General features: G+C 41.4%; 1 protein-coding gene across 9 annotated transcripts in view; it reads left to right on the top strand.

Moving 5' to 3' along the window:
- LOC118651595 (uncharacterized protein C3orf20-like) overlaps positions 1–25,116 on the top strand; it is a 104,123-nt gene that overhangs the window by 52,782 nt on the left and 26,225 nt on the right. For 7 of the 9 annotated variants that reach the window (XM_036300902.1, XM_036300900.1, XM_036300901.1 and 4 more), the window contains 5 exons: positions 5,861–5,981; positions 10,448–10,588; positions 11,831–11,932; positions 16,343–16,502; positions 20,152–20,377. In XM_036300902.1, coding sequence (XP_036156795.1) covers positions 5,861–5,981; positions 10,448–10,588; positions 11,831–11,932; positions 16,343–16,502; positions 20,152–20,377 — 750 coding nt within the window. The remainder of the gene's footprint in view (positions 1–5,860; positions 5,982–10,447; positions 10,589–11,830; positions 11,933–16,342; positions 16,503–20,151; positions 20,378–25,116) is intronic. The other 2 variants (XM_036300905.1, XM_036300906.1) reach the window with 2 other exon arrangements.

The following is a 25,116-nucleotide window of genomic DNA, read 5'->3' as shown; positions in this document are numbered from 1 at the left end:
CCTGGCCATCATGGCTCAGTGGTTGAGCACTGACCTATAAGCCAGGAGGTCACAGATCAATTCCTGGTCAGGGCACATGCCCGGGTTGCGGGCTTGATCTCCAGTGGAGGGTGTGGGGTGGGGGAGGTGTGCAGGAAGTAGCCAATCAATGATTCTCTCTCATCATTGATGTTTCTATCTCTTTCCCTCTCTCTTCCTCTCTGAAATCATTTTTTTTAAAGAGATAACTTTTCCATGTTTTTATTTTTCCCAGGAACCCTATGGTTAGGTCTAATTCCCACTTGAGGAAACTGAGGTTCAAAAAAGATGTATACCTTTACCAAAGCCCCGTATAGAGAAAAGCATTGGTTAGTTTTCAGACTCTAATTGTGATGTGCTCTTTTCTCTTTCCAACCCTTAACATGTTGAGAGAGAGTATATACTACATGAATAATAATGAGAGTAGATGCTATAATGATGATGATGATGGTGGTGGTGGTGATGATGATGGTGATGCTTTGATTATGAATATGGGCTTTGGGGTTAGACATCTGTCACTTGACTAGAGCAACAGGGCAACTGGGGCATATGTCTCCAGTATCTGGCAGGCTTGCTCAGGTTTCTTCACATGGCGGCTGAGTTCTAAAAGCAACAATAGTGAAGATGAATCCCAGTGCATAAGCACTTTTCCAGCCTCTTCAAGCATTGCGTTTGCTAATGATTCACTGGTCAAAGCAAGTCACATGGCCAAATCAGGAGATGGAGAAAATACTCTTACTCTTCTTGGAAGAAGCTGCAAACTATTGCAGCCATTATTTATTTATTTATTATTTAACTTTTTGCGTTTGATCACAAGGGCAACATCTGAATCTAAACTATTACTTCTCTCTCTCTCTTCCTTCTCTCTTTCTCTCTTCTTCTCTCTTTCCCTCCCCCCTTTGCCTCTCTCCATCCCCAATTCTATTTTGACCGATTATAGTAGAATTTGAGAAGTATAAACACGTATAAGATGGATCACGCTAGAATTCATCTGTTAAACACCAATCCCTCCTTTCAAAGGTTTTGATGAAAACTCATGAGGCTTGATTCTCTTCTTTCTCCTGGTTTTGGTCTAGATATTCTTATACTCTCACCTGGAAGTCTATGTCATCCTGTAATTCTTTTCTATATCCTGTGTTGGTACAACCTGGATTGATCACTCCCTTTTATCTTAGGTCTCTCCCTTTTATCTTCTGCTCATAAAGCTCAGACACTCTGAAGTCTGTATTTTTATAGCTTTTGTGATTTCTGCTCTTTAATATTCTACAGAATCCCACAGTTTGTGAATCAATTAACAGTCACTCATTATTCCAATCCCTCACCTACAACCCTAGACAACTACTAATTTACTTTCTGCCCCTATAGATTCGTCTATTCCAGATATTTCCTATAAATGAAATAATATAATATGTGGTCTTTTGTGACTAGCTTTTTTCACTTAGCATAAAGTTTTCATGGTCCATCTATGTTGTAGCATGTATTAGCACTTAGTTCTTTTTTATGGCCAAATAATATTCCATTGTGTGGCTCTACCACCTTTTGTTTCTCCAGTCATCTGTTGATGAACATTTGTGTTGTTTCTACTTTTTGGCTTCTATGAATAATGTTGTTGTGAACATTCATGTATAAGTTTTATGTGGACATATGTTTTCATTTCTCTTTGGTAAATACCTACGAGTGGAATTGCTGGGTCATATGGTAACTATTTTATTTTATTTTTTACTTTTTGAGAAACTTGCAGACTGTTTTCCAATAAAATCTTTCCTAACCACCTTTTTTTAAAAAATTTTTTTGAAATAGCAGATTGACAGAGTGCTTTATTTCAGCTGTCTGTACAAAGGAAGATAAGGAGCACCCCTATCTGATACGTGTAAAATTATTAAGGATGTACAGTGTACAAAAACAGTTTCTCGTCATTAGTTCATATCCTTGTGGGTCATGTACTTGGGGGAAGAAACAGGGTTTTTTTTTGTTGTTTTTTTAAATACATTTTTTAAAAATATATATATTTTATTGATTTTTTACAGAGAGGAAGGGAGAGGGATAGAGAGCCAGAAACATCAATGAGAGGGAAACATCGATCAGCTGCCTCCTGCACACCCCCCACTGGGGATGTGCCCGCAACCAAGGTACATGTCCTTGACCAGAATCGAACCTGGGACCCTTGAGTCCGCAGGCTGACACTCTATCCACTGAGCCAAACTGGTTAGGACAAGTTTTGTTATGACCGACAGTAATAGTGATACAGTTCCTGAGGTTCATAGTTGTGTCTGCTTAAAACCCTTAACCAGATGTCTAGATCTTGCACAGATCTAATGAAAGAACTAGCAAGGTCAAGAAATGTCACAAACTCTAAAGTTGCAGGGAGGTAATTCAATGACCAATTTAGAGGTTTTCTTTTTATTTAAATAAATACTTTACATTTCATGCTCGCCTATAATGCATTCCCAAGAGCAAGATAAAGAGATTCTACCAGAAACGGTACAAATAGTAACAACAAAGTGTGGACACTGAGGTGTGCGGAGACCCTGCAGTTAGGAAGGAAGGCCTTTGTTCTGTCCTCCGGAGAAGCAAGTAGCCCCTGTGAGAGCAGTCTAAGTCCCATCCTTTCCTTTTTATTACTCTAGTGATGACTTTATCTATTTATTCTCAGTACTAATCTTAATTCAAAATTAAATTTCCTTTTACTGGGTCTGTGCAACTAGAATGTGAGCTCCTTTATAGGAGAGACCACATGTGTCTTATTTACTGCTCTACCCCCAACATAATAATGTGCCCAGTATAGAGTGAGTGCTTATTAAATACTTGAATAATTGAATAATGAGTGGACAAGACTTTTAGGAATATTTGTGTCAGGCTATTGAAAATGGGTAGCTGGAGAGGCTGGGACAGACAGGATTTTAAGAGAGCCAGCCATAAATATTTAATCACAGGGGTTGCAGCAGTTAGAATATTTTTTTTGCTGAAAGTAGAGTTAGAATGCTTTGCTATAGCAAGTAACAGAAAAATCCCATTTAAAATTGGAGATAGGATGGACTCTAGATGTAGCATAATTTATGGTTCAATGATGCCATCAAAGACCCAGGTTCTTTAAATCTCTCCCCTTAGCTATTTGTAGCATTCATTCTTCAAATGTTCTCGTGATGGCAACCAAAGACACTCACTACATCTTCTTTTTCATATCTAGTGGTGGGGTGGAAGGGGGGCTGTTTTTCAAAAATAAACTATATGTCCTATCTTTCAGTTTCTTTAGGCCAACTTAATCATAGGCCCACCCCTGAACCAAGGTAATGCCATGCACCTTTGATCTTAGACTACTCAACATCTACCCCTGTAAATGGGGATGAACTCAGTGAGAGGTGAAGAGCTTAATGAATAGGAATTTGTTAGAAAGAAAGGAAGGGATAGAGAGTGGATGCTGGGTAGAAACTAGAATGTTTAGTGCCCTGATCAAACTTTAATATTGCCAATGAGTCTAGTTTATACTGGGGAATTGTTTCCTTGGTTATTTGTTGCATAAAATTAAATATCCAAGGTGAGAATTATATCCATGAAACAAAGAGGAGATGACAAAACTCCCCCACCCCCACTTGTGGCTGCCTTCATCATTCTCTCTTTGTCTTCTTTGATAACAGTAACTAAGCAGATGAATACAACACCATCTGCTGATGATATTTTGGGAACTTCAGAGAAGCCCAAAATGCTAAGCCTCACAGCTAAGTCCTGCCCTGTGTAATTTCATCCTGGGCACCACAGGCCATTCCTTGGCAGAGGATACTGTCTGCTTTCAGCATAACTGAAAGCTAGGAAAGAGAGGACAAAACAACAACAAAAAAGCTGCCTTGAAAGGGATTTCATTACTTCACTGTTAATGATCTTTTAAACAGATCTTCCTCTTGTGCATCTGTCATCCCACCAAAGGGGAGTCTTGGTAAGAAGGCTCAGCAACTTGAACCTTCAGGAAGATGAATTAAATGGAGGTGTGGACTGGGACCCTTGTTGCAAGGATTCAGTGTATAGGAAAGGCCACACGGGCAGGTAGACTGTTGCTGCAGCTAGAACTTTTGCTGCAGAGCAGGGGTGGATGGCTAAGGTCTTCCCTGAGATGCCTCACAGGAATGAGAACAGCTGGAGGCTGGCCTGGCCAGGGTGAGTAAAAGGGTGCACTCTTCAAGAAAGGAATGCGTTCTAGGTGTCCAAGGCTCAGGGCTTCTATTCTTATTTCTCTAGTTTGGTTGCTTCACTCCTTTAGCATATCTGTTGAACTATGGGCTCATCAATTATGCCAAAAGCACCCCTTTTATACTGTGAACTGTTACTGTTCCATTAAATGGTGAGCCCCTCTGTTGAACTTTCTATTAGGTGGCAGGTACTCTGTTTACTAACTTCCCTCCATCCATGTTCTCAGCTGGGAAGTGGGGCTCATAATACCTATAAATGGAATTGTCAATGAAAGCCAACACTGTTAAAGGACTTACAGGATGCCTGGCTCTGTTATACGTATTAGCTCATTTAGTCCTCAGAACAGCTCTGTGCGGTAGATGCTATTGTTTTTTTCATTTTTAAGATAAAGAAACCGAACCACAGAAAATGTAAGAAATAGTCCACATTCATACAATTTGGAAATGGAAGAGCCAGTTTCAATACCATTAACTATCTGGCTCTACAATGGTTTGTAACCATTAAGCAACAATGGCCTGTTAAAACATGTATTTAGGACTTGGTACATAGTAGACTCCCAATAAATGTTATCTGTCTGTCAAAATAATTATTAGCACAGGACTCAAAATGTCCTGAGTGCAGAGAGAGCACCTTGCTGTGGGCATCCCTAGATGCCTGAGAGTGCCTGAACAGTCTTGCATCTAAAAGATACCAATATGTACTTGTTTAATTGAATTCATTCTATCAGTGCAATTCAAACTTTTATTAAGCCCCTCCCCGTACCAGGTCCTGTGCTGAGAAGAGAGAAGACACAAAGATGGTTTAGACATAAACACATAATGTGATATTACTCATCTAGAAAAGCTAATGAAATGCTAGGCTGCATTAATACACCTGTATTAAAGTATGGGGAAGATAAAATTGCTACATCCTTGTTCTTCATCACCCAAATCCCATCTATCCAGCCTAGTTGATTCTTGAATCCATGAATGTGCCTCCATCTCTCTCACTCCTGCCCTAGTCCAAGCTGTCGTCCTTTCTCCTGGACCACCTCTGTGAGCTCTTAATGAGTCTCTGGCATTTACTTTAATTATGTACCAATCTGTTTGATCATGCCACTTCTTTGCTTTGTTATTAAACCCTTCTATAATTTTTTGCTCTTACCACAAAACTTATGATATGGAGAAGGGAGCCATGCACATCTGGCTCCTACCTGCCAATCCAGTGTCATTTACACCACTCTGGACTCTAGCCACATTGGTTTTCTTTCAGTCCTTTGAATACACTGTGCCCATCACCTTCCTCATGGGCTTTTATATATATTATTGCATCCATTTGGAACAAAGTTCTGGGACAGATGTCCATCCCTGATTCAATAGCAACAGTAAGGCACCAGGGCCACATGGTATATAATCATGGATAGCAGGGTCCATTCCTGAAATGGAAGGGGATGTGTCTCAGAGAAGGGAGATCATGATCATATGAGAGGTATATACCAATGTTCTCTTTAAGGGAGATACTCAGGTAGAGGCAAGGTGACCATCCTCCAAGAATGTGATAGGAGGAAGTCCCATCCTCTTGAAGGCTGTGACCTGGTTACTTCCACCACCTTGGCCAAATCAATGAGTACATGAAGGTTTCTTGTAAATGAGTCATGTTTCTTTCTTTCTTTTTTTGGCAGCCAAATAATATCAATGATGTTTAATGAGGATGGAGGCCTGGTGATCAACAAAAATGGATACATTGTAAGAGAATGGGCATGGCCTTCAAAGGGAAAACTTGATGATCCTGTTGAAATTTCGGTAACATTTTACAATTTATCATTTTTCTGGTCATTTATTATTCTCTAACCATAATTTTCTTTGAGGGTCTGAAATATACTATTGAAGAAGGAGGGTTGAGAGAACTGAGTTATTCAGTTTGGATGTCTTCACTAGCCAACTAAGCTGGTAAATCTTTATTTCAGTTCTTTACTTCACTTGGGACTTTACTTTGTCCTTTCATGATGTATTTATCTTTGCTAAGCAGCAATTACTTAAACAGTAGTTTAAAAATTATTATTATAAAAACTTGTACCTACTATAAAACATTTTTAAAATAAGAAAGTATATGCCATAACCAGTTTGGCTCAGTGGATAGAGCGTCGGCCTGCGGACTGAAATGTCCCAGGTTTGATTCCGGTCAAGGGCATGTACCTTGGTTGCAGGCACATCTGCAGTAGGGAGTGTGCAGGAGGCAGCTGATCGATGTTTCTCTCTCATCGATGTTTCTAACTATCTCTCTCCCTTCCTCTCTGTAAGAAATCAATAAAATATATTTTTAAAAAAATGAGAAAGTATACAATGTTCAAAGTGAAAGCCTTCCTCTCAGTCTCACTGTGCAGAAATTACCTCTGTTGACAGCTCAGTATATGTCTCTGTAGGATCAAGGATCAAACATTCAGATAATTAGGAGTGAACCTGCCAGGTGGAACTGCAGTGGACTGGGATGTCTGTATCCCCTGAAGAGGCAACCTCTACTCAGGGCTAGAGGCTGTGACCACATGGGAATATGGGCTTGGGCTTGCTATCTTTTATGATTTTTTTTTATATTTTTATTGATTAAGATATTACATATGTGTCCTTGTCCCCACGTTACCCTCTACCCCCCACGCCCCCCACCCCCGCTCATGCCCTCACCCCCCCGTTGTCCATGTCCATTGGTTAGGCCTATATGCTTGCATATAAGTCCTTTGGTTGATCTTTCCCCCTTACCCCCACCCTCCCCTACCTTCCCTCCAAGTCCCGACAGTCCAATCAATGCCTCTCCGTCTCTGGATCAGTCCTTGTTCATCAGCTTATGTTGTTCATTATATTCCACAAATGAGTGAGATCCTGTGGTATTTATCCGCTCTCAAGTTCCATCCATGCTGTGGCAAATGGTAAGAGTTCCTTTTTCTTCTTCCTCTTCTTAAAGAATACCTTTCAGCATTTCATATAATGCTGGTTTGGTGGTGATGAACTCCTTTAGCTTTTTCTTATCCGTGAAGCTCTTTATCTGACCTTCTATTCTGAATGATAGCTTTGCTGGATAAAGTAATCTTGGTTGCAGGTTCTTGCTATTCATCACTTTGAATATTTCTTGCCACTCTCTTCTGGCCTGCATGGTTTCTGTTGAGAAATCAGCTGACAGTCGTATGGGTACTCCCTTGTAGGTAACTGACTGTCTTTCTCTTGCTGCTTTTAAGATTCTCTCTTTATCTTTTGCTCTTGGCATTTTAATTATGATGTGTCTTGGTGTGGTCCTCCTTGGATTCCTTTTGTTTGGGGTTCTCTGCGCTTCCTGGACTTGTAAGTCCATTTCTTTCACCAGGTAGGGGAAGTTTTCTGTCATTATTTCTTCAAAAAGGTTTTCAATATCTTGCCCTCTCTCTCCTTCTGGTACCCCTATAATTCTGATGTTGGTATGCTTGAAGTTGTCCCAGAGGTTCCTTACACTATCTTCATATTTTTGGAATCTCTTTTCTTTTTTCTTTTTCGGTTGGGTATTTTTTGTTTCTTTGTATTTCAAATCTTTGACTTGATTCTTGGGATCCTCTTTTCTGCTGCTGGATCTCTGTAAATTATTCTTTATTTCAGTCAGTGTATGCTTAATTTCTAGTTGGTCCTTTTTCATGTCCTCCATGGTCTCCCTATACTTATTGAGGGATTCATTAAATTTATCGGCGGTTTCCATAAAATTCTTGAAAAACCTTATAACCGTGGCCTTAAACTCTATATCCAATCGTTTGCTTTCCTCCATTTCTGCCATTTGTGACCTGTTTCTTTGTCTCCGCATTTTGGTTGCTTCCCTGTGTTGATAGAGTGGCTTTGTGTGCTAGGTGTCCTGTAGGGCCCAGTAGCTCAGCCTCCCCAGTTACCTGAGGTGGACACTCTTGGTGCACGCCCTCGTGGGCTTTGTGCACAGTCTTGTTGTAGCTATGCCTTGGTTGTTGTAGGATCACTGGGAGGAATTGACCTCCAGGGCAATTGGCAGCGAGAATCAGCTGCCCTGATGATGCTCAGCTGTGTAGCAATGCAAGCCGCTGTGGGGCCTGGGCCTTCTCTTGGAAGCTCTGAGTCTATCTGGCCCGGCTGCGGTTAGGTAATTACAGGTTGCAAATGGCCGGGGCATTCATAAGCAAAAGCCTCTGCCGCAGCCTGGGTGGGGCGGGGTCTCAAGGAATCAAAGGGCTGAGAAAGCAGCTATGGCGGAGCCTCAGCCCTGCCCTAAGGAGTCGCGAGTCCCAGTGTCCCGGCAACGGCTGCAAGCACCTCTGAGGGAAAGCCGCTCTCAAGCTCGCCCGCTGCCAGACAGTCCAGTATTTCCCCGTATGAGCCCTGGGTCCCCAGAGACTTCCCGGAACCGGATTTCAGAGCCGTCGGGAGCTTGTGTCTCCCTCCGGATTCAAAAAGACAGCCGCGTCCTCAGGTGCCAGACCCTTTCCGCGCGCGCGCCCCCGTACCTCTGCACGCCACCTCCGCAGCTCCTCCCGCTCGCAGTGTGCTTTTCTCTCCTTCTAGTTGTAGAATTTACACTCAGCCAGCCCTCCTGTAGCTCTGGATGATGTCCACCTTGTGTTTTTGATGCATTTATCGATTGTTGTGGGAAGCAGAAATTTCCCGGTGTTTATCTATGCCGCCATCTTAGTTTTCCCTATCTTTTATGATTTTAAAAAAAGCCATAAATTCAGATTTTTGGTGAAATAGCTTGATATTTAAAAGTTGTCAATTAATTCAAACTCTGAGAGGACTAAACCCAAAACTTCTGAGCTGCCAGTCTGTAACCTCGGTGCTAGACATTCTCAATTCATATAAGTTACTGTGTGTGTGTGTGTGTGTGTGTTGCATTTTGTATACAGGATCACTTTGTTTCTTTATAATTATATTTTTATTGATTTCAGAGAGGAAGGGAGAGGGAAAGAGAGATAGAAACATCAATGATGAGAGAGAATCATTGATTGGCTGCCTCCTACACGCTCCACACTGAGGATTGAGCCAACAATTGGGCATGTGCCCTGAATGGGAATCGAACCAGTGACCTCCTGGTTCATAGGTCAATGCTCAACCACTGAGCCAAGCTGGCTGGGCACTTTATTTTTATTTCTTAATGTTTTTATTGATATTTATGAGAGAGAAAGGGAAAAAGAGAGAGATTGGGAAACATCAATGAGAGAGAGCATCGATTGGTTGCCTCCTGCAAGCCCATCACTGGGGCTTGAGCCCACAACTCAGGCATGTGGCCTAACCGGGAATTGAACCTGCGACCCCTTTGTGCATAGATAGATGTTCAACCATTGAGCCACACGAGCTGGGCAGGGTCGCTTTACATAGTGCACTGAACCACCAACCCCTAAGGGCACCATGTATATAGAGTTGTGCTATTCAGTATGGAAGCCACTAGCCACCTGTGGAACCTTTGAAATACACTGTAAGTGTAAAATACACACTAGATTTTAAAGACATAGTACAAAAAATGAGAATGTAAAATATCATATTAATAATTTTTATAATGGTTACATGTGGATATATTAATATCTAGATATTTTTAGTTATAAAATGTTAAAATTAATTTCACTTGCTTTTTGCTCTTTTTAATGTGGCTACTACAAAATTTCAAGTTATTTATGTGGCTCACATTATATTTTTACCGGACAGGCTCTTGTGTAGGGAAGTAGCTTAAGGCCTCTATTCTATAGAATTTACAGAATCGTTCATGGTGGCCGTGTATCCTACATATACTATTCAGATGGCTATTTTTAAAAAGTACTGCTTAGTTCTGGAGGGCTAGGGAAGTAAAGAGCAAGTAAAGAAACTGTAAGAGGCAAGCCTGCATGTGCAAGTTTGCTGACCCTCAGGGTTTCCCCACCCTTTGTCTAGAAAAATCATGGTAGCTCATGGGGTAGGTCATTTAGTTCATATTACCTCAGCTGGCAGCCTTCAGGAAGCAAGAGAATGTAACTTGCAACCAAACAAAAGTCTTTGCCTGCTTAGAGCAGCTGACCTAATGAGGATACTTTATCTACACAAGCCTTTAAATATGCTGTACAAATCTGCAGATGTCATGGCAAACAAACTTCTAGCATAAAACCTAAAACCCATTCCTGACTAAATGAAATTAGACTAAAGCTACCTGTGAATGTTGATCTCAGATTTCCTTCCAGGCATCATGTAAATGTCTATGATTTCCACCTGAATTATGAGCATGAGAATTCTGTGCAGGAAATGACAATTCTTCCTGTTGTCCCCAGGTGAATGCATTCATCACAGTGAAGATTTCTGGGCGCTTTGCCATCTCCTTGGTCTACAAATGGTATCCTCAAAGCCTAAAGCTGTCTCTGGCACCTGTAAAATGCAGGTCCTCCACGTTTCCTCCACACACCCCTGAGACAGTAGGTCCGGAGATTTCTTCAATCATCTACATGATGGCACCTTAGCACAGACCAGAGCAGGAACAATGTTCACTGATTTTAGATTCTTAATTTTCAGTATTTCCCAGTGATTTCTACGATATGGATGCTATTATAGCTGTTTATGGACCTTACTTGAAATAACTGAAAGTTTGGGAAGAGGAGAGGTTAGAAGATAAAGGTAGAGTTGGGAGAAAAATGAAGACCTAGTTTTTTCTAAGGCCATGATTCCTAAGCTTTGGAGAATTAACTTCCTGTGTCTTAAAAAGTTGAATTATTTGCATTTATATACTAGTAATCTATGATTTCTTAAAAGCAGTGTAGGGCTCAGATATCGTTGTTTTTTAACTAAAAGAAACTATATCAATTTAAGGTGTATTTTTTAAGCATAACTAATATTCCAAAAACACTTGGCGATGTTAGAGCATTGCTAAAACTATGGCTCAGAATAACTTCTCTTAATAATCACTTTACAGTTGCACTTAATCTCTGTTGAGAAATTTTAGGCTAAAACTTTTGTTTACCAAGAGGTAAGACACTAAAACATTAGTATCTCTAATTTCATATATTTAAGTAGTGAGCTTTGATCAAACTTTTAAAAAAATGTTTTATTTGTTTATTTTTTGTTGTTGTTGTTGTTAATCCTCACCTGAGTATATTTTTCAATTGGTTTTTAGGGAGAGTGTAAGAGAGAGGAAAAGGCAGAAATATCGATGTGAGAGAAACACATCGATTGGTTGCCTCCTGAATGAGCACTGTCAGGGCTTGGACTGAGGAGGAGCCTGCTACCATGGTACATGCCCTTGACCGGAATCGAACCAGGGACCCTTTGGTCCACAGGTTGATGCTCTACTAGTATCCACTGAGCCAAACCTGCTAGGGCTTTGATCAAACTTTTAAAATTTTGAGTGCGTTTATGTGAATGGCACACATATTACAAAATGTGTATGAATACATGTAAAAGATCTTTATTTTTAGGGACTGGCATCAGAACTTTGTTACTCTTTCAAATAAGCATGTCAAACTCAAAAGCTAACATGGGCCAAATAAACGAGGCATGCAGCTCTCAGACTGCAAGTTTGACATGCTTGCTTTAGAATTACCATGGTTACTTCACAAATACTGGAATTATATAGTTTTTCTATAAATATGCCTTTAATATCATGCTATTTGCCTCTCTGGGTTTTTATGAGCCATGTCATCTGAGTTTACAATCTCTCTCAGCCATTCCCTGATGTCAATCCCATCTCCAAAGAAGCCAGGGAGCTATTCAAGGCCTACAAAATGAAGTGCAAGCTAATGAAATCCATTACTCAGATCAAAGATGTAAGTGTGAATTAGTCACTACTTTGATATTGGATTTAAGTTTTCATGTTATTCTAGTTACTTTTTTCTTTCAACATAGGCTGGATTTGTTTTAGAAAAAGGACCAAGTTACTGAACACAGATAGGTCCATTCACATAATCACTAAAAGGAACATATGCTGACTCTTTGTTTGTATTTATTTGTTTGATTCTTTGTTTGTGTTTATCTTTTTTAAAAACATCTTAACCATTTTTAATTATACAGTTCAGTGGCATATGTACATTCACATTGTTATATAATCATTGCCACCATCTATCTCCAGACTCTTTCATTTTGCAAAATGAAAACTCTGTACCCATTATACAACAGTTTTCCATTCCCCTGCCACCCCACCCTTTGGCAACTGCCATTCTAGTTCCTATCTCTATGAATTTGACTATTCTAGGTACCTTATCTAAGCGGAATCATACAGTGTTCGTCCTTTTGTAACTGACTAATTTCATTTAGCATAATATCCTCAAAGTCCATTCATGTTGTCTCTTGTGTCAGAATTACCTTTCTTTTTAAGGGTGAATAATATGCTATATAATAAAGAGCTAATATATTAATTAGACTGAACAGCCGAATGACTGTCTGGATGACCTTCCAGACGAAGCCAGGGCTGTGAGGGCTGAGCCCCTTGCACTAATTTTGTGCATTGGGCTTCTAGTTTCATTATATTTTAGTACCATATTTTATTTATCTATTCATCTGTTGATGGATACTTGGATTGCTTCCATATTTTAGCCATTGTGAATAATGCTGCTATGAACATGGGTATACAAATATCTCTTTGAGACCCTACTTTCAGTTCTTTTGGATATATTCCCAGAGTAGAATTGCTGGATCATATGGAAATTCTATTTCTAAGTATTTGAAGACCTACCATACTATTTTTCATATCAGCTGCACCATGTTATAGTCCCACAATCAGTATACAAGGGTTCCACTTTCTTTATATCCTCACCAACATTTGTTATTTTGTGTATTTTTTAAATAGTAGCCATCCTAATCTGTGTGAAGTGTGCATTTAACTTTTTCTTTTTACAAAAATTAAACAATTTAATATTGTGATTTTTTTTTTTTAAAAAAAAGCAGCACACAAATGTACAGTATCATAGAGAAACCCAGATTTTTATCACTTGCCCAGTAATGCCTAGTGAGTAGACAGCGATACAGGCACCCATAAGTGCCCTTATGAATTCCGGCTCCTAGAGTCTGAGTCATTTGTCGAGTCCATAAAGACAAAGTTGTTTTGTCCAGTCACAAAAAGTGAGCAATTTTATTACTGCAAGATTATCTCTATTTTTTTTTGCCTTTGGGGGATAAAATGTCTTTATATAAATTGTTTTATTATTGTTACCTTAAAGGAGGTAAGGACACATAATATATTCTTATAGAGATCTGCAGTTTCCACAAGCAACAGGGAGAATGTTTCATTGCAGAGATTTATTTTTTTAAGTGTCCATTTTCCTCATAAAGTATTTTCTTTAATAATGCCATAATCCATCACAAATTAATTTTAGTTATTTATTTCCTTAATTTTAAAGAATTTACATTTTCCTTAAAATATATTTTATTGATTTTTTACAGAGAGGAAGGGAGAGGGATACAGAGTTAGAAACATTGATGAGAGAGAAACATCGATCAGCTGCCTCCTGCACACCCCCTACTGGGGATGTGCCTGCAACCAAGGTACATGCCCTTGACCGGAATTGAACCTGAGACCCTTCGGTCCATAGGCCGATGCTCTATCCACTGAGCCAAACCGTTAAGGCTACATTTTATTTTTCAATTACAGTTTGCATTCAGTATTATTTCGTATTAATATTAGGTGTACAGCATAGTGGTTAACTAGTCATATACTTTACAAAGTGATCCCCTGATATTTCCAGTACCCGCCTGGCACCATACACAGTTATCACAATATTATTGACTATTTTCCCTATGCTGTACTTTACATTCCCATCCCTATTTTGTAACTATCAATCTGTACTTCTTAATCCCTTCACCTCTTTCACCACAGGTATATTTAACTTTTAAAAAATCTACTTTATTAAAGTATTATTTATTTACATTAAAATGCATCCATTTAATGCATTTGATGATTTTTGATAAATGTGTGCATTTGATGATTGTTGACAAATGTATACATCTGTATAAGTGCCACTGCAATCATAATATAATTTCTATCACACCGAAAGGTTCCCATGTATCCCTTTCTACTCAGTCCTCCCTGTTCCTGACTCCAGACACTGTTAATTAGCTTTGTATTTCTAGTGTAAAATCATTCACATAGGAAGAACCAATATGCACTCTTTTCTGTCTAGCTACTTTTGTTCAATATATTGTGTTTGAGGTTCATTTATGTTTCAGATGTATCTGTAGTTTTTTCCTTTGTATGGCTGACTGGTATTCCCTTATATGAATATACTACACTTTGTTTATTCATTCACCCTTTGATGGGCATTTGGGTTCTTTTCAGTCTTTGGCTATTATGGATAAAGCTGCTATGAACAGTTGCATTTAAGATTTTTTTAATTAGAACCTTAATTCTAAAGTGGGCACTGTTGGCATTTGGGGCCAGATAATTCATATTTATGCAGGACAATCTAGCACATTTCAGAATGTGTCCCTGGTCCCCACAAACTAAGTGCCTGTTGTGCCATCAATCAAAAGGCCCATGTACATTTCTGAATGCCCCCAAGGAAGAATGTACTCACTCAGGTGGAGAACTGTTCTATATGCCTGGGGCAATATTTGGGTATATAGTGTGGGGAGGTCAATCATAAGATTGTTCACTAATCTAGCCAAGATATTGTGGACTGGACTAAGGTAGTGAGGATCTCAGATAGATGAGAGCTACAAGTTAATTAGGAGGGCATGTCTGTAGAACTATGAAGTTCATCAATAATTGACCAAAGCAGCATTTACATTCATTTACAAAAAAAAACACAACACAAACTTCAGGGAACTGGATAGATTTGACTTTGTCAAAAGTAAAAACTTTGAAAGATACCAGTAAGAAAATGGAGAAAATGGAAAGGCAAGCGACAGAAAGGCAGAAAATATTCTTAATATTGTATCTGACAAAGGACTTGTATCCAAAGTACATAAACTCTTACAACTCAATAATAAGACAACCTTCAAAAATGTGCTATAGATTTGAGCAGATATTTCACAAAATAAGATGTGAATGACCAACCAGCACACAGAAAAATGTTCAACATTGCCAGTCATCTTTTTTATTGAATTTATTGGGGTGACATTGGTTAATAAAATTATATAGGTTTTAGGTATACAGTTCTATAATACATCATCTGTATATTGTATTGTGTGTTCACCACCCCAAGTCAAGTCTCCTTCTATCACATATATCCCTCTGTACCCTCTTCTACCTCCCCCCTACCCCTCCTTTGGTAATCACCGTATGGTTGTCTGTGTCTATGAATTGTTTTTTTTTCTTAATCCTTCACCATTTTCACCCAGTCCCAAAACTTCCCTCCCTTGTGACAGCTGTTAGTCTATTCTCTATCTATGAGTCTTAATGAGTATATAAAACTGAATTATCATCAATTTTCATAGTCATATAAGCTCATTCAAAGCTAACTACTTTATATACCCAATTTATTGTGTAAAGATCACACATACTACTCACTATAACTATCCATTTTAAAGTCTAATGTCCTCATGATGTACTACTTTGAAACTTTCTTCTGCTAAATAAAGCTCAGTATTACAAACATTAAGTAATCTATTTATGCTCTCGTAACACTGTGCTTATCAATAACATAGCCCTTGTGTTATAATATTTACATATCTAATTCTTCCATTGACTCTGAGCACCTTGAGCATAGGGGACATAGCTTTTCTTCTTCCATTTTTTGTGGTGGTAAAATATTCATAACATAAAAGTTTCAATTTTAAGCATTTTTAAATGCATAATTCAGTGACATTAAGTACATTCACAAAGGAACATGACTTTTTAAAAAAAATTTTTTATCAATTTCAGAGGAAGGGAGAGGGAGAGATAAATAGAAACATCAATGATAAGAGAGAATCACTGATTGGTTGCCTTCTGCATGTCCCCACTGGAAAATGAGCCCACAACCTAGGTATGTGCCCTGATCAGGAATAGAACCGTGACCTCCTGGTTCATAGGTAAATGCTCAACCACTGAGCCATGCTGGCCAGACAGAGAACATGACTTTTATGTAGTATTTCTTTAGTCCTGGTTTCTGGTACATTGTCTGGCCCATAAATGACACCCAATAAGCATTTCTTGGACAACCTACTGAATGAATGAATGAGTAAATGAATAAATGAATGAATTTATGTTTCCTAATCATATAGTAATCTCTCTCTCTCTCTCATATGTATATGTTTTAAAGCGTTCAAGTTTGTCAGGTGCAGCGGATACTGCTACATTTGATACAGCAATGGACATAAGCCCTATGTCTGACATTGCGACAGTTATTAAATTAAGAAGACTACAGAGAAAAGCCAAGCACATCCTATTTAACTGGCTGGATTACTACAGATTTTCATTGGGTCAGTTATGGGACCCACTGTGTTGCTGCACATAACTCATTTCCATTATTCAGATTTTCAGAGGACCAACATTTAAATGCCTTTTCCTTCCAAGGTTCCCGAGGTGGTGAGTTTGTAAACTGTAAAGTGCAATACATGCAGATTCTTACCGTGGATCCAGGTGATTGGCCATAGCAAGAAATTAAAGAATAATTTTTATTCTGTTTACATTTCAGGAATCTTAATGTTATATCCTTCCTCTCTTTGGAGAGTTAATCTATCTGGCCACTGCTGTGTTTTTTATTAAGAGGAGGTGTTTTCACACTCATTTTTTGGATCTTAAAATACTCTTACCCCTTAAGTACAACCGCTCAGTCTCACCACCAAAACCTCAGTCCTTGCTGATGTCTTTTGTTCATGTGCTGTGTGGAGAAGAGGCGCGGGTACGCTCGCTGCAATGTGCTGTTGTAATGTGATGTTAATGCAAAGCTGCTGTTTGATTAGAGTCTATTAGGGTTCAGTTCCTGACTGGAGATATAACACAGTTAATTTGCATTATTCATGGTAGTTAGATTCTACAGCATCTCTGCAAACACTGAATTAAGTGAATATCAAACCATTGCTTCAAGGGAAAACATAGGATGAGGTACCTTTGAGCCTCTGGTCACAATATTTTCATTAACCAATCAATACATAACCTTATTCTATGTGTGTTTTTGACTAAAGACACCTTATTTAACATATATTGTTGATACACAAACACTGAGCGTATGGCCAATAGCACTATAACTCATGCCTGAACCAAGCTTATTTAATACACTAGAGGCCCGGTGCACAAAAATTTGTGCACTTGGGGAGGAGAGGGGGGTCCCTCAGCCCGGCCTGTGCCCTCTCGCAGTTTGGGACCCCTCGGGAGATAACGACCTGCTGGCTTAGGCCTGCTCCCGGGTGGCAGAGGGCAGGCCCAATCCCTAGGCGCAACCCCTGGTCGGGCTCAGAGCAGGGCCGACTGGGGAGTTGGGGCGCCGCCCCCTGTCATGCACAGAGCACGGCGGATTGGGAGGTTGTGATGCCACCCTCAGTCACACTCAGGGTAGGGCTGATTGGAGGGTTGGGGAACCGCCCCCTGTCACACTCAAGGCAGGGTCGATGGGGAGGTTGCAGCGCCACCCCCTGTCACGCACAGAGCAGGGCCAATCAGGGGGTTGGGGCTCTGTACCCTGTCACGCACAGAGCAGGGTCAATCAGGGGGTTGGGGAGCTCCCCCCTGTCACGCACAGAGCAGGGTCAATCAGGGGGTTGGGGAGGTCCCCCCTGTCACACACAGAGCAGTGCCAATAGGGGAGTTGGGGCACTTCCCCCTGTCACACATAGAGCAGGGCGGATCAGGGGGTTGGGGCGCCACCCTCTATCACCCACAGAGCAGGGCCGATCAGGGGGTTGGGGCACCGCCACTGTCACAGGGCAGGGCCGATGGGGAGGTTATGGCTCTACCCCGTCACACACAGAGCAGGGCCCGTGGCGGGGGGGGGGGGGGGGGTTGGGGTGCTGCCCTCTATCACCCACAGAGCAGGGCCAATCAGGGGGTTGGGGCACCGCCACGCTCACACTCAGGGCAGGGCCAATGGGGAGGTTATGGCTCTACCCCGTCACACACAGAGCAGAGCCCGTGGGGCGGGGGGGGGGGGGGGGCGGGGGTTGGGGTGTCGCACCCCTGTCACGAACAGAGCAGGGCGGATAGGGAGGTTGTGGTCCCACCCGCTGTCACACACAGATCCGCAGGGCGATCAGGGGGTTTGGGCGCTGCCCCCTGTCACACTGATCCCGGTGCCGGGAGGCCTCTCGGCTCCACTGATCCAGTGCTGGGAGGCATATTACCCTTTTACTATATAGGATAGAGGCCTGGTGCACAGGTGGGGGCCGGCTGGTTTGCCCTGAAGGGTGTCCCGGATCAGGGTGGGGGTCCCCACTGGGGTACCTGCACAGCCTGGATGAGGGGATGATGGCTATTTGCAGCTGGTCACACACCCTTCAGGGTGGGAGTCCCCACTGGGGTGCCTGGCCAGTCTGGGTGAGGGGCTGAGGGCTGTTTTCAGGCTGGCAGGTGACTGAAGCTCCCAACTGCTCCTTTTTTTTCTTTTTCTTTTTATTCTGGGCCAGCTTTAGCTCTGGCTCCAGCTCTGAGGCCTCTGCTGCTGAAAGCAGGTATCTGGTTTGTGTGGGTTCTATAATCGAAACACTGTATCAACTCCAGCTCTGAGATCCCGGCTGGCTGAAAGCAAGTTTCTGCGGTTTTGTTTAGCTTCTATATTTGTAACAATGTTTCAAACTGCAAGCTCATAGGCCAGCAAGGCAGGCAGGGAACGTTGGTTTCCTCCGTCACTGAAGCAAGCCAGCCTCATGTTCGCTTCAAGCTGCCTGGCTGCCGGCCGCCATCTTGGCTGGCAGTTAATTTGCATATTGCCCTGATTAGCCAATGGGAAGGGTAGCGGACGTACAGCTAATTACCATGTTTCTCTTTTATTAGATAGGATATTTTCTCCATAAGGCACATCAAACTTTCTTGTACTTTGGAACACTAAGCTTGTGGGCTATTTTAAATGGCAAAATCACCAAAAAAAAATCACAAAAAAATGTGTAAAACATGGCCCTGAACAGACCATGACACAAGTAAAGGACACAAGTTTGTAGTACAACAGTGGAAACAAGAAGGCAGAGTGTCACCTTGTTCAACCTCAACTGGGAACTTGCATAGCACAAGTTAAAATTTTCACCACTTTACACATTTGCAAAGTGACCATGAAAGGGCCACAAGTATTAATCTGGAGTTACAAATAAATTTTAGTGAGTAGACAAATTCACAAAAACAGAATCTGCAAATAATTAGCATTAATTGTATACTTAATCCATAAGGCAAGCCTCTCCATTTTAGGAGGTAGTTTGCTACTTACTGTAGTAAATAGCAGAGCTTCCCAAAGGATACACCACAAATGTTTTACTTAGGAACTGAAAGCGGAAATTCTCCGTCCTAAGGGGAGCAGCTGGGCTGAGGTGATCTAGCCCCTGGGATAGTTGATTCTACTTACAAGCAGCCTACTAAATTCACCACGATATGCAATACAAATTATCATGATTTCTTTTTTTATATCACATTTTAATGATAAGAATCTATATGTATTGGGCTTTATAGTTTACACTTTTCTGCTTTATGAAAAGAAGTTGGGAAGCCTTAGTCTATAGCATGGTGTAAAAGCACCATCTTCCGAATCAAATAGATATGTTCAAATCCTGGTTCTGCTTCTCTCTAGCTGGGTGAACTTGGACTTACCTCTGATATCATAAAAATAAGACTATTCGCCCCATTTAGTGTCCCTGATTCAATGGGATAATGTGTTTAAGGTGCTTGGCACATTACCTGGCACAAGATAAGCACAGATAACCAAACTCTTGTGGACTAGATTTGTTGATAGCCTAGACATTTCCTTGTTTATTGCATAGATGCTATGTATCCGCTGAGCAGACCACAAAGTGCGCTAAAAGGAGCCCACAGAAAGGCGCTGCTGTAAATGGGTGAAGGGGTGTCCGGATTATTGCAGCCGCGTTACCCCAGCCCACAGAGACCTTGGTCCACTTAGGGTTTTCAGTGACGTTTATTCTGTTTACATTTCAGGAATAGAATGTCTGCACGTGTGCAAAGTGCCCAGGTTTCAACCAAAAGTGGTCAGGAAACAAGAAGTCTCCCGAGCAGAATTTCTTCTGAAACCAAGTACAAAGGAAAAAGATGAGAATAAGGAGTATCTTCTATACCGAAACACCTTCCTAAAACTGAAGGGTGTCTTTCAGCCTTCGCCTCTCCCTTGCATCCAGAAGACTCCAGCCAGCAAGTGTTCCTTTAGGTAACCAGCCTCATTTGTCTTAATAATTCACAGTCAGCTTATGTTGGAAAAAGCTTTCGGTAACAGTCTCATTCAGTCCACCCACAAACACTGAGCAAGGCATGCTATTACATTGCTTCACACCACAGTCCTTTCTGAGCAGGCTGGGTCAAGGTGTTGACACTCGCATGCTATCAGTGAAAAATCTTTCCTAAAACTGGTTCAGACTTACATGCCTAGGTTCAAGCATTTCAGCTCTCTCCAACCTGCTTCCTAAGAGGCTACCTATTTAGCAGAGGAATTCGAATCAACCAGGAATCAAGGCTTAGTTTGTTTTCACCACTTCAGTGAAACACCTGCTTAAAAGCTGACTCTAGGCCAGTGATGACGAACCTTTTGAGCTCAGCGTGTCAGCATTTTGAAAAACCCTAACTTAACTCTGGTGCCGTGTCACATATAGAAATTTTTTGATATTTGCAACCATAGTAAAACAAAGATTTATATTTTTGATATTTAATTTATATTTTAAATGCCATTTCACAAAGAAAAATCAACCAAAAAATGAGTTTGTGTGTCACCTCTGACACGCGTATCATAGGTTCACCATCACTGCACTAGGCCCTGGCCAGTAATCAGTTGGTTAGAGCATCTCCCCTATATGCAAGGTTGCTGGTTCAATCCCAGTCAGGGCACATAGAAGAAGCAACCAATGAATGCATAAAGTAAGTGGGACGATAAATCAATGTTTCTCTCTCTCTCTCTCTCTAAAAGTTAATAAAAATATTTTTTAAAAGATTCTAAACATACCTATTTTTAAGTACTGTTTAATTTGCTCTATTATTTTTATTTTATCTATAGTGAATCCATCTATTGAGTATTAGTTTTGTGTTTTGTCTTTCTTAGAGTTAGCTTTTTCTATGTGTTTTGGATTCTGGGCTCATCTCAAGTGGAAGGTTTTTCCTCTCTTCATATGGCATGTGTGTCCACTTTCCCTCCCTCTCTAGTAATTTTTCAGTTGCCACCACCCCAAAGCCCCAGGCCTCACATTCAGAAATTTAGAACCAGGTCAAATAATGGTGGGGTGGGTGTCCTGCCCCATGAGTATTAGGAATGTTGCAGACGCAGTCCCAAGCCAGCAAACAGCTTCGCTTAGTTCTGGTTGGGAGGCTTTGTCTGTGTTCTCCAACCTGCCTGAGCTTCAAGTGTCCTATGAGCCATGGTGCCAAGCAGGAGTAGACAGCAGCTGTTCTGGCCTCATGCAAAGAGTGGTGGGAGCCCTACCCTGGGCCTTGGTTTTAATAAGTGAGCCAGGCAACAATTCCCAACTCTACATCACCCTGTATTGAGAAGAGCATTTTATTCTGTTTTCCCACAAGAGCCAAATTCTTATCCACTTTTGTTGTTTCTAGCTCAGGAAATAAGCAAACTTATGGCTTTAGCCCCACTAACATACTGAGTTTCTATCCAGAGAGGTGTTCATCTTTTTTTGGGGGGGTGGCGGGGGGGTTGTTTTTATTGTAGTTTATTTCTAATATTATGCCATCGTGGTCTGAGAAGATGCTTGGTATGATTTCAATCTTCTTGAATTTGGGGAGACTTTGTGACCCAATATGTGGTCTATCTTTGAAGATGTCCCATGAGCCCTTGAGAAGAATATATATTCCGTGGCTTTGGGGTGAAGTGTTCTAAAGATGTCAATTAAGTCCATCTGATCTAGTGAGTCATTTAGGATTGCTGTTTCTTTGCTGATTTTTTGTCTAAAGGATTTATCCAGTGATGTCAGTGGTGTATTAAAGTCCCCTACTATGATTGTATTGTTGTCGATCTCTCCTTTGATATCTTCCAGGAGATTTTTTATGTATTTGGGTGCTCCTGCATTGGGTGCATATATGTTTATCAGGGTTATATCTTCTTGTTGTATTGATCCCTTTAGTATTATGAAATGGCCTTCCTTATCTCTTGTTATGGCCTTCACTTTGAGGTCTATTTTGTCCGATATAAGTATTGCTACCCCAGCTTTTTTTTTTTTCCTTTCCATTTGCCTGAAAGATATTTTTCCATCCCTTCACTTTCAGTCTGTGTGAGTCCCTTCTTCTGAGGTAGGTCTCTTGTAGACAGCAAATGTATGGGTCATGTTTTTTTATCCATTCAGCCATTCGATGTCTTTTGGTTGGAGCATTTAGTCCGTTTACGTTTAAAGTTATTATTGAAAGGTATTTGTTTGTAGCCATTTCTTTTTTGTGTGTGGCTGTTTTCTTTCTGAGCTTTTTATTTCTTCTTTTTACACCAGTCCCTTTAGCATTTCTTGCATTGCTGGCTTGGTGGTGATAAACTCCCTTAGCCTTTTTTTGTCTGTGAAGCTTCTTATTTCCCCTTCAATTTTGAATGATAGCCTTGCTGGATAGAGTATTCTTGGATTCAGTCCTTTGCTTTGTAAATTTCTGTCCATTCTTTTCTGGCCTGATGTGTTTCTATTGAGAAATCATTTGATAATCTAATGGGAGATCCCTTGAATGTAACTTTCCATCTCTCTCTTGCAGCCTTTAAGATTCTCTCTTTGTCTTGAACATTTGCCATGGTAATTATGATGTGTCTTGGTGTGGGTCTTTTCGGGTTCACCTTGTTTGGGACTCTCTGTGCTTGTGTGATTTTTTTTCTTCCCCACATCAGGGAAGTTTTCTGATATTATTTCTTCAAATAGGTTTTCTAACCCTTGTTCCCTTTCTGTTGTTCTGGCACCCCCCATTATTCGTATGTTGTTTCATTTCATGTTGTCCCATAGCTCCCTTAGGCTCTCCTCCTGTCTTTTAATTTTTTTCTCCAATTGCTGTTCAGTTTGGGTGTGTTTTGTTTCCCTGTCTTCTAATTCGCTAATTTGGTCCTCTGCTTCTCCTAGTCTACTGTTGAAACTTTCAATGGTGTTTTTTGTTGCAGCTATATTACTCTTCATTTCTTCTTGGTTCTTACATAATTTATTGATTTTTTTCATCTGTTTCTTCTTGCTTCTTGCATAAGTTGTTGATTTTTTCCTCCATCAGGTTTATGCATTCTAGGACCCTTTATCTGAATTCTTTTTCTGTCATGTTGCATGCCTCTGTATCACTTAGCTGCTTTTCTGGCGAGTCCTCCTTTTCTTTCCTTTGGGGGTTTCTTTGTCTACCCATGTTTGATTGTACTGCCATATCTAGATGTTGAGTCATTCAGTGGCTGCTCCTTGGGTGGCATTGGCTCCTCAGGCTGCAGTTGCTCCTCGGGTGGTTGTGGTAGCAGCTGCTCCTCAGTTGGTAGCAGCTCCTTTGGTGGGTGCTGTTCACAGTTGTCGAGAGGTGTTCATCTTGACCTGGATGACAGCTTTGATCTTTTCAATTGTTTGTTTTACCACTAGAGGCTGGGTGCGCGGATTTGTGCACCAGTGGGGTCCCTCTGCCTGGCCTGAAATGGGCTGGAATCGGGCTCCCTCCTCTCTTCTCCCAATATTATGTCACTTTCTCTCTGTATCTGTCTTGCTTCTTTCATCTCACTTTACCCTAAATTTGGCGGTAACTGACAACTTGTGGACATTTAGCTGCAAAATGCAATTATTTAAGCAAACAGGAATTACTTAGCCTGGAACCTAGTCGGCTTAGGCAGGACCCTGCTCAATATCAGGCTCCTGCCAGGCCCTTCAGCCCAGGTGGAGTCCTGTGGCAGCTGGAACCTCCTTCTTCCCACCTGAGCTGCTCTTTCACCTCCTTCCCTCCCCAGAGGTTGCCTGCTGGTGCTACTGTCCACCCTGGAAGGAGGGAAGCCATGGCTTGTTTCCCAGCTGAGAGTGGTAGCGGGAAAATTCACTGCCTCCACTGGAAATCCATATTAAGCAGATGGGCCAGCATGAGTGCCAGACATTGAGGGGGGGGGGGGGGGGGCGCAGTCAGTAGGTCCTATATGTCTCATCATTTAGCTAATTGAGTCAAAAAGTTTCTGTAAGGGCCAGACCCATGACCTCTGCAATGGGCTAGATGCCTGGTAGGGAGCCAGACCCAAAGTGGGGAGCCAGTGGGCTAGAGGCCCAATGCACAGATTTGTGCACTGGTGGGGTCCCCCGGCCTGGCCTGTGGGGATGGAGCTGAAACCAGCTCTCTTACATTCCCCGAGGGGTCCCGGATTGCAGAGGGATGTTCTCAAGTGACGGACCCCGGAATCAGGCTCCCTCCTCTCTGGTTCCAGGTGCATCACCCAAGAACCACAGCTGCCAAGTCACCACAGCTTGGCAGCTCCTGCGTTGAGCATCTGGCCCCTGGAGGTCAGTGCGCATCATAGCTACTGGTTGGCTGATCACTTAGGCTTTTATATATATAGATTATTGCAATGTGTTGGAGATAGGAGGTTGTGTGTGTGTGTATGTGTGTGTGAGTGGGGGTGCTCAAGGCAAGAACTTGAAATGCCTTCTTGAGCCAAAATTTATATAGAGGGTTGTAGCCTGAAACCTAACTTTTAATGATTTCACTGCACACTAGCTGCCACATTGGAATTATTCATGGATGCTCAGAATGCCTCTCCAGGGGTTCTGATATTGGTTCACCCTATGTTCACCTGAGATGGACCCCAGGCAAGACAAAGGTGGGGATGGAGGAGTAAGTGGTCATGGGGAAAACAAGAGAGTGTCACTGAGGTTGGACTTCTGTTCTTTACAGCCTGCGGACTGAAGGGTCCCAGGTTTGATCTCAGTCAAGGGCATGTACCTTGGTTGCAGGCACAACCCCAGAGGGGGTGTGCAGGAG

The sequence above is a fragment of the Myotis myotis genome, unplaced genomic scaffold, assembly GCF_014108235.1.
Source record: "Myotis myotis isolate mMyoMyo1 unplaced genomic scaffold, mMyoMyo1.p scaffold_m19_p_3, whole genome shotgun sequence".
NCBI classification, from domain to species: Eukaryota; Metazoa; Chordata; class Mammalia; order Chiroptera; family Vespertilionidae; genus Myotis; species Myotis myotis.
The sequence above is the reverse complement of the archived record's forward strand: the minus strand, read 5'-3'. Positions and strand labels throughout refer to the sequence as shown.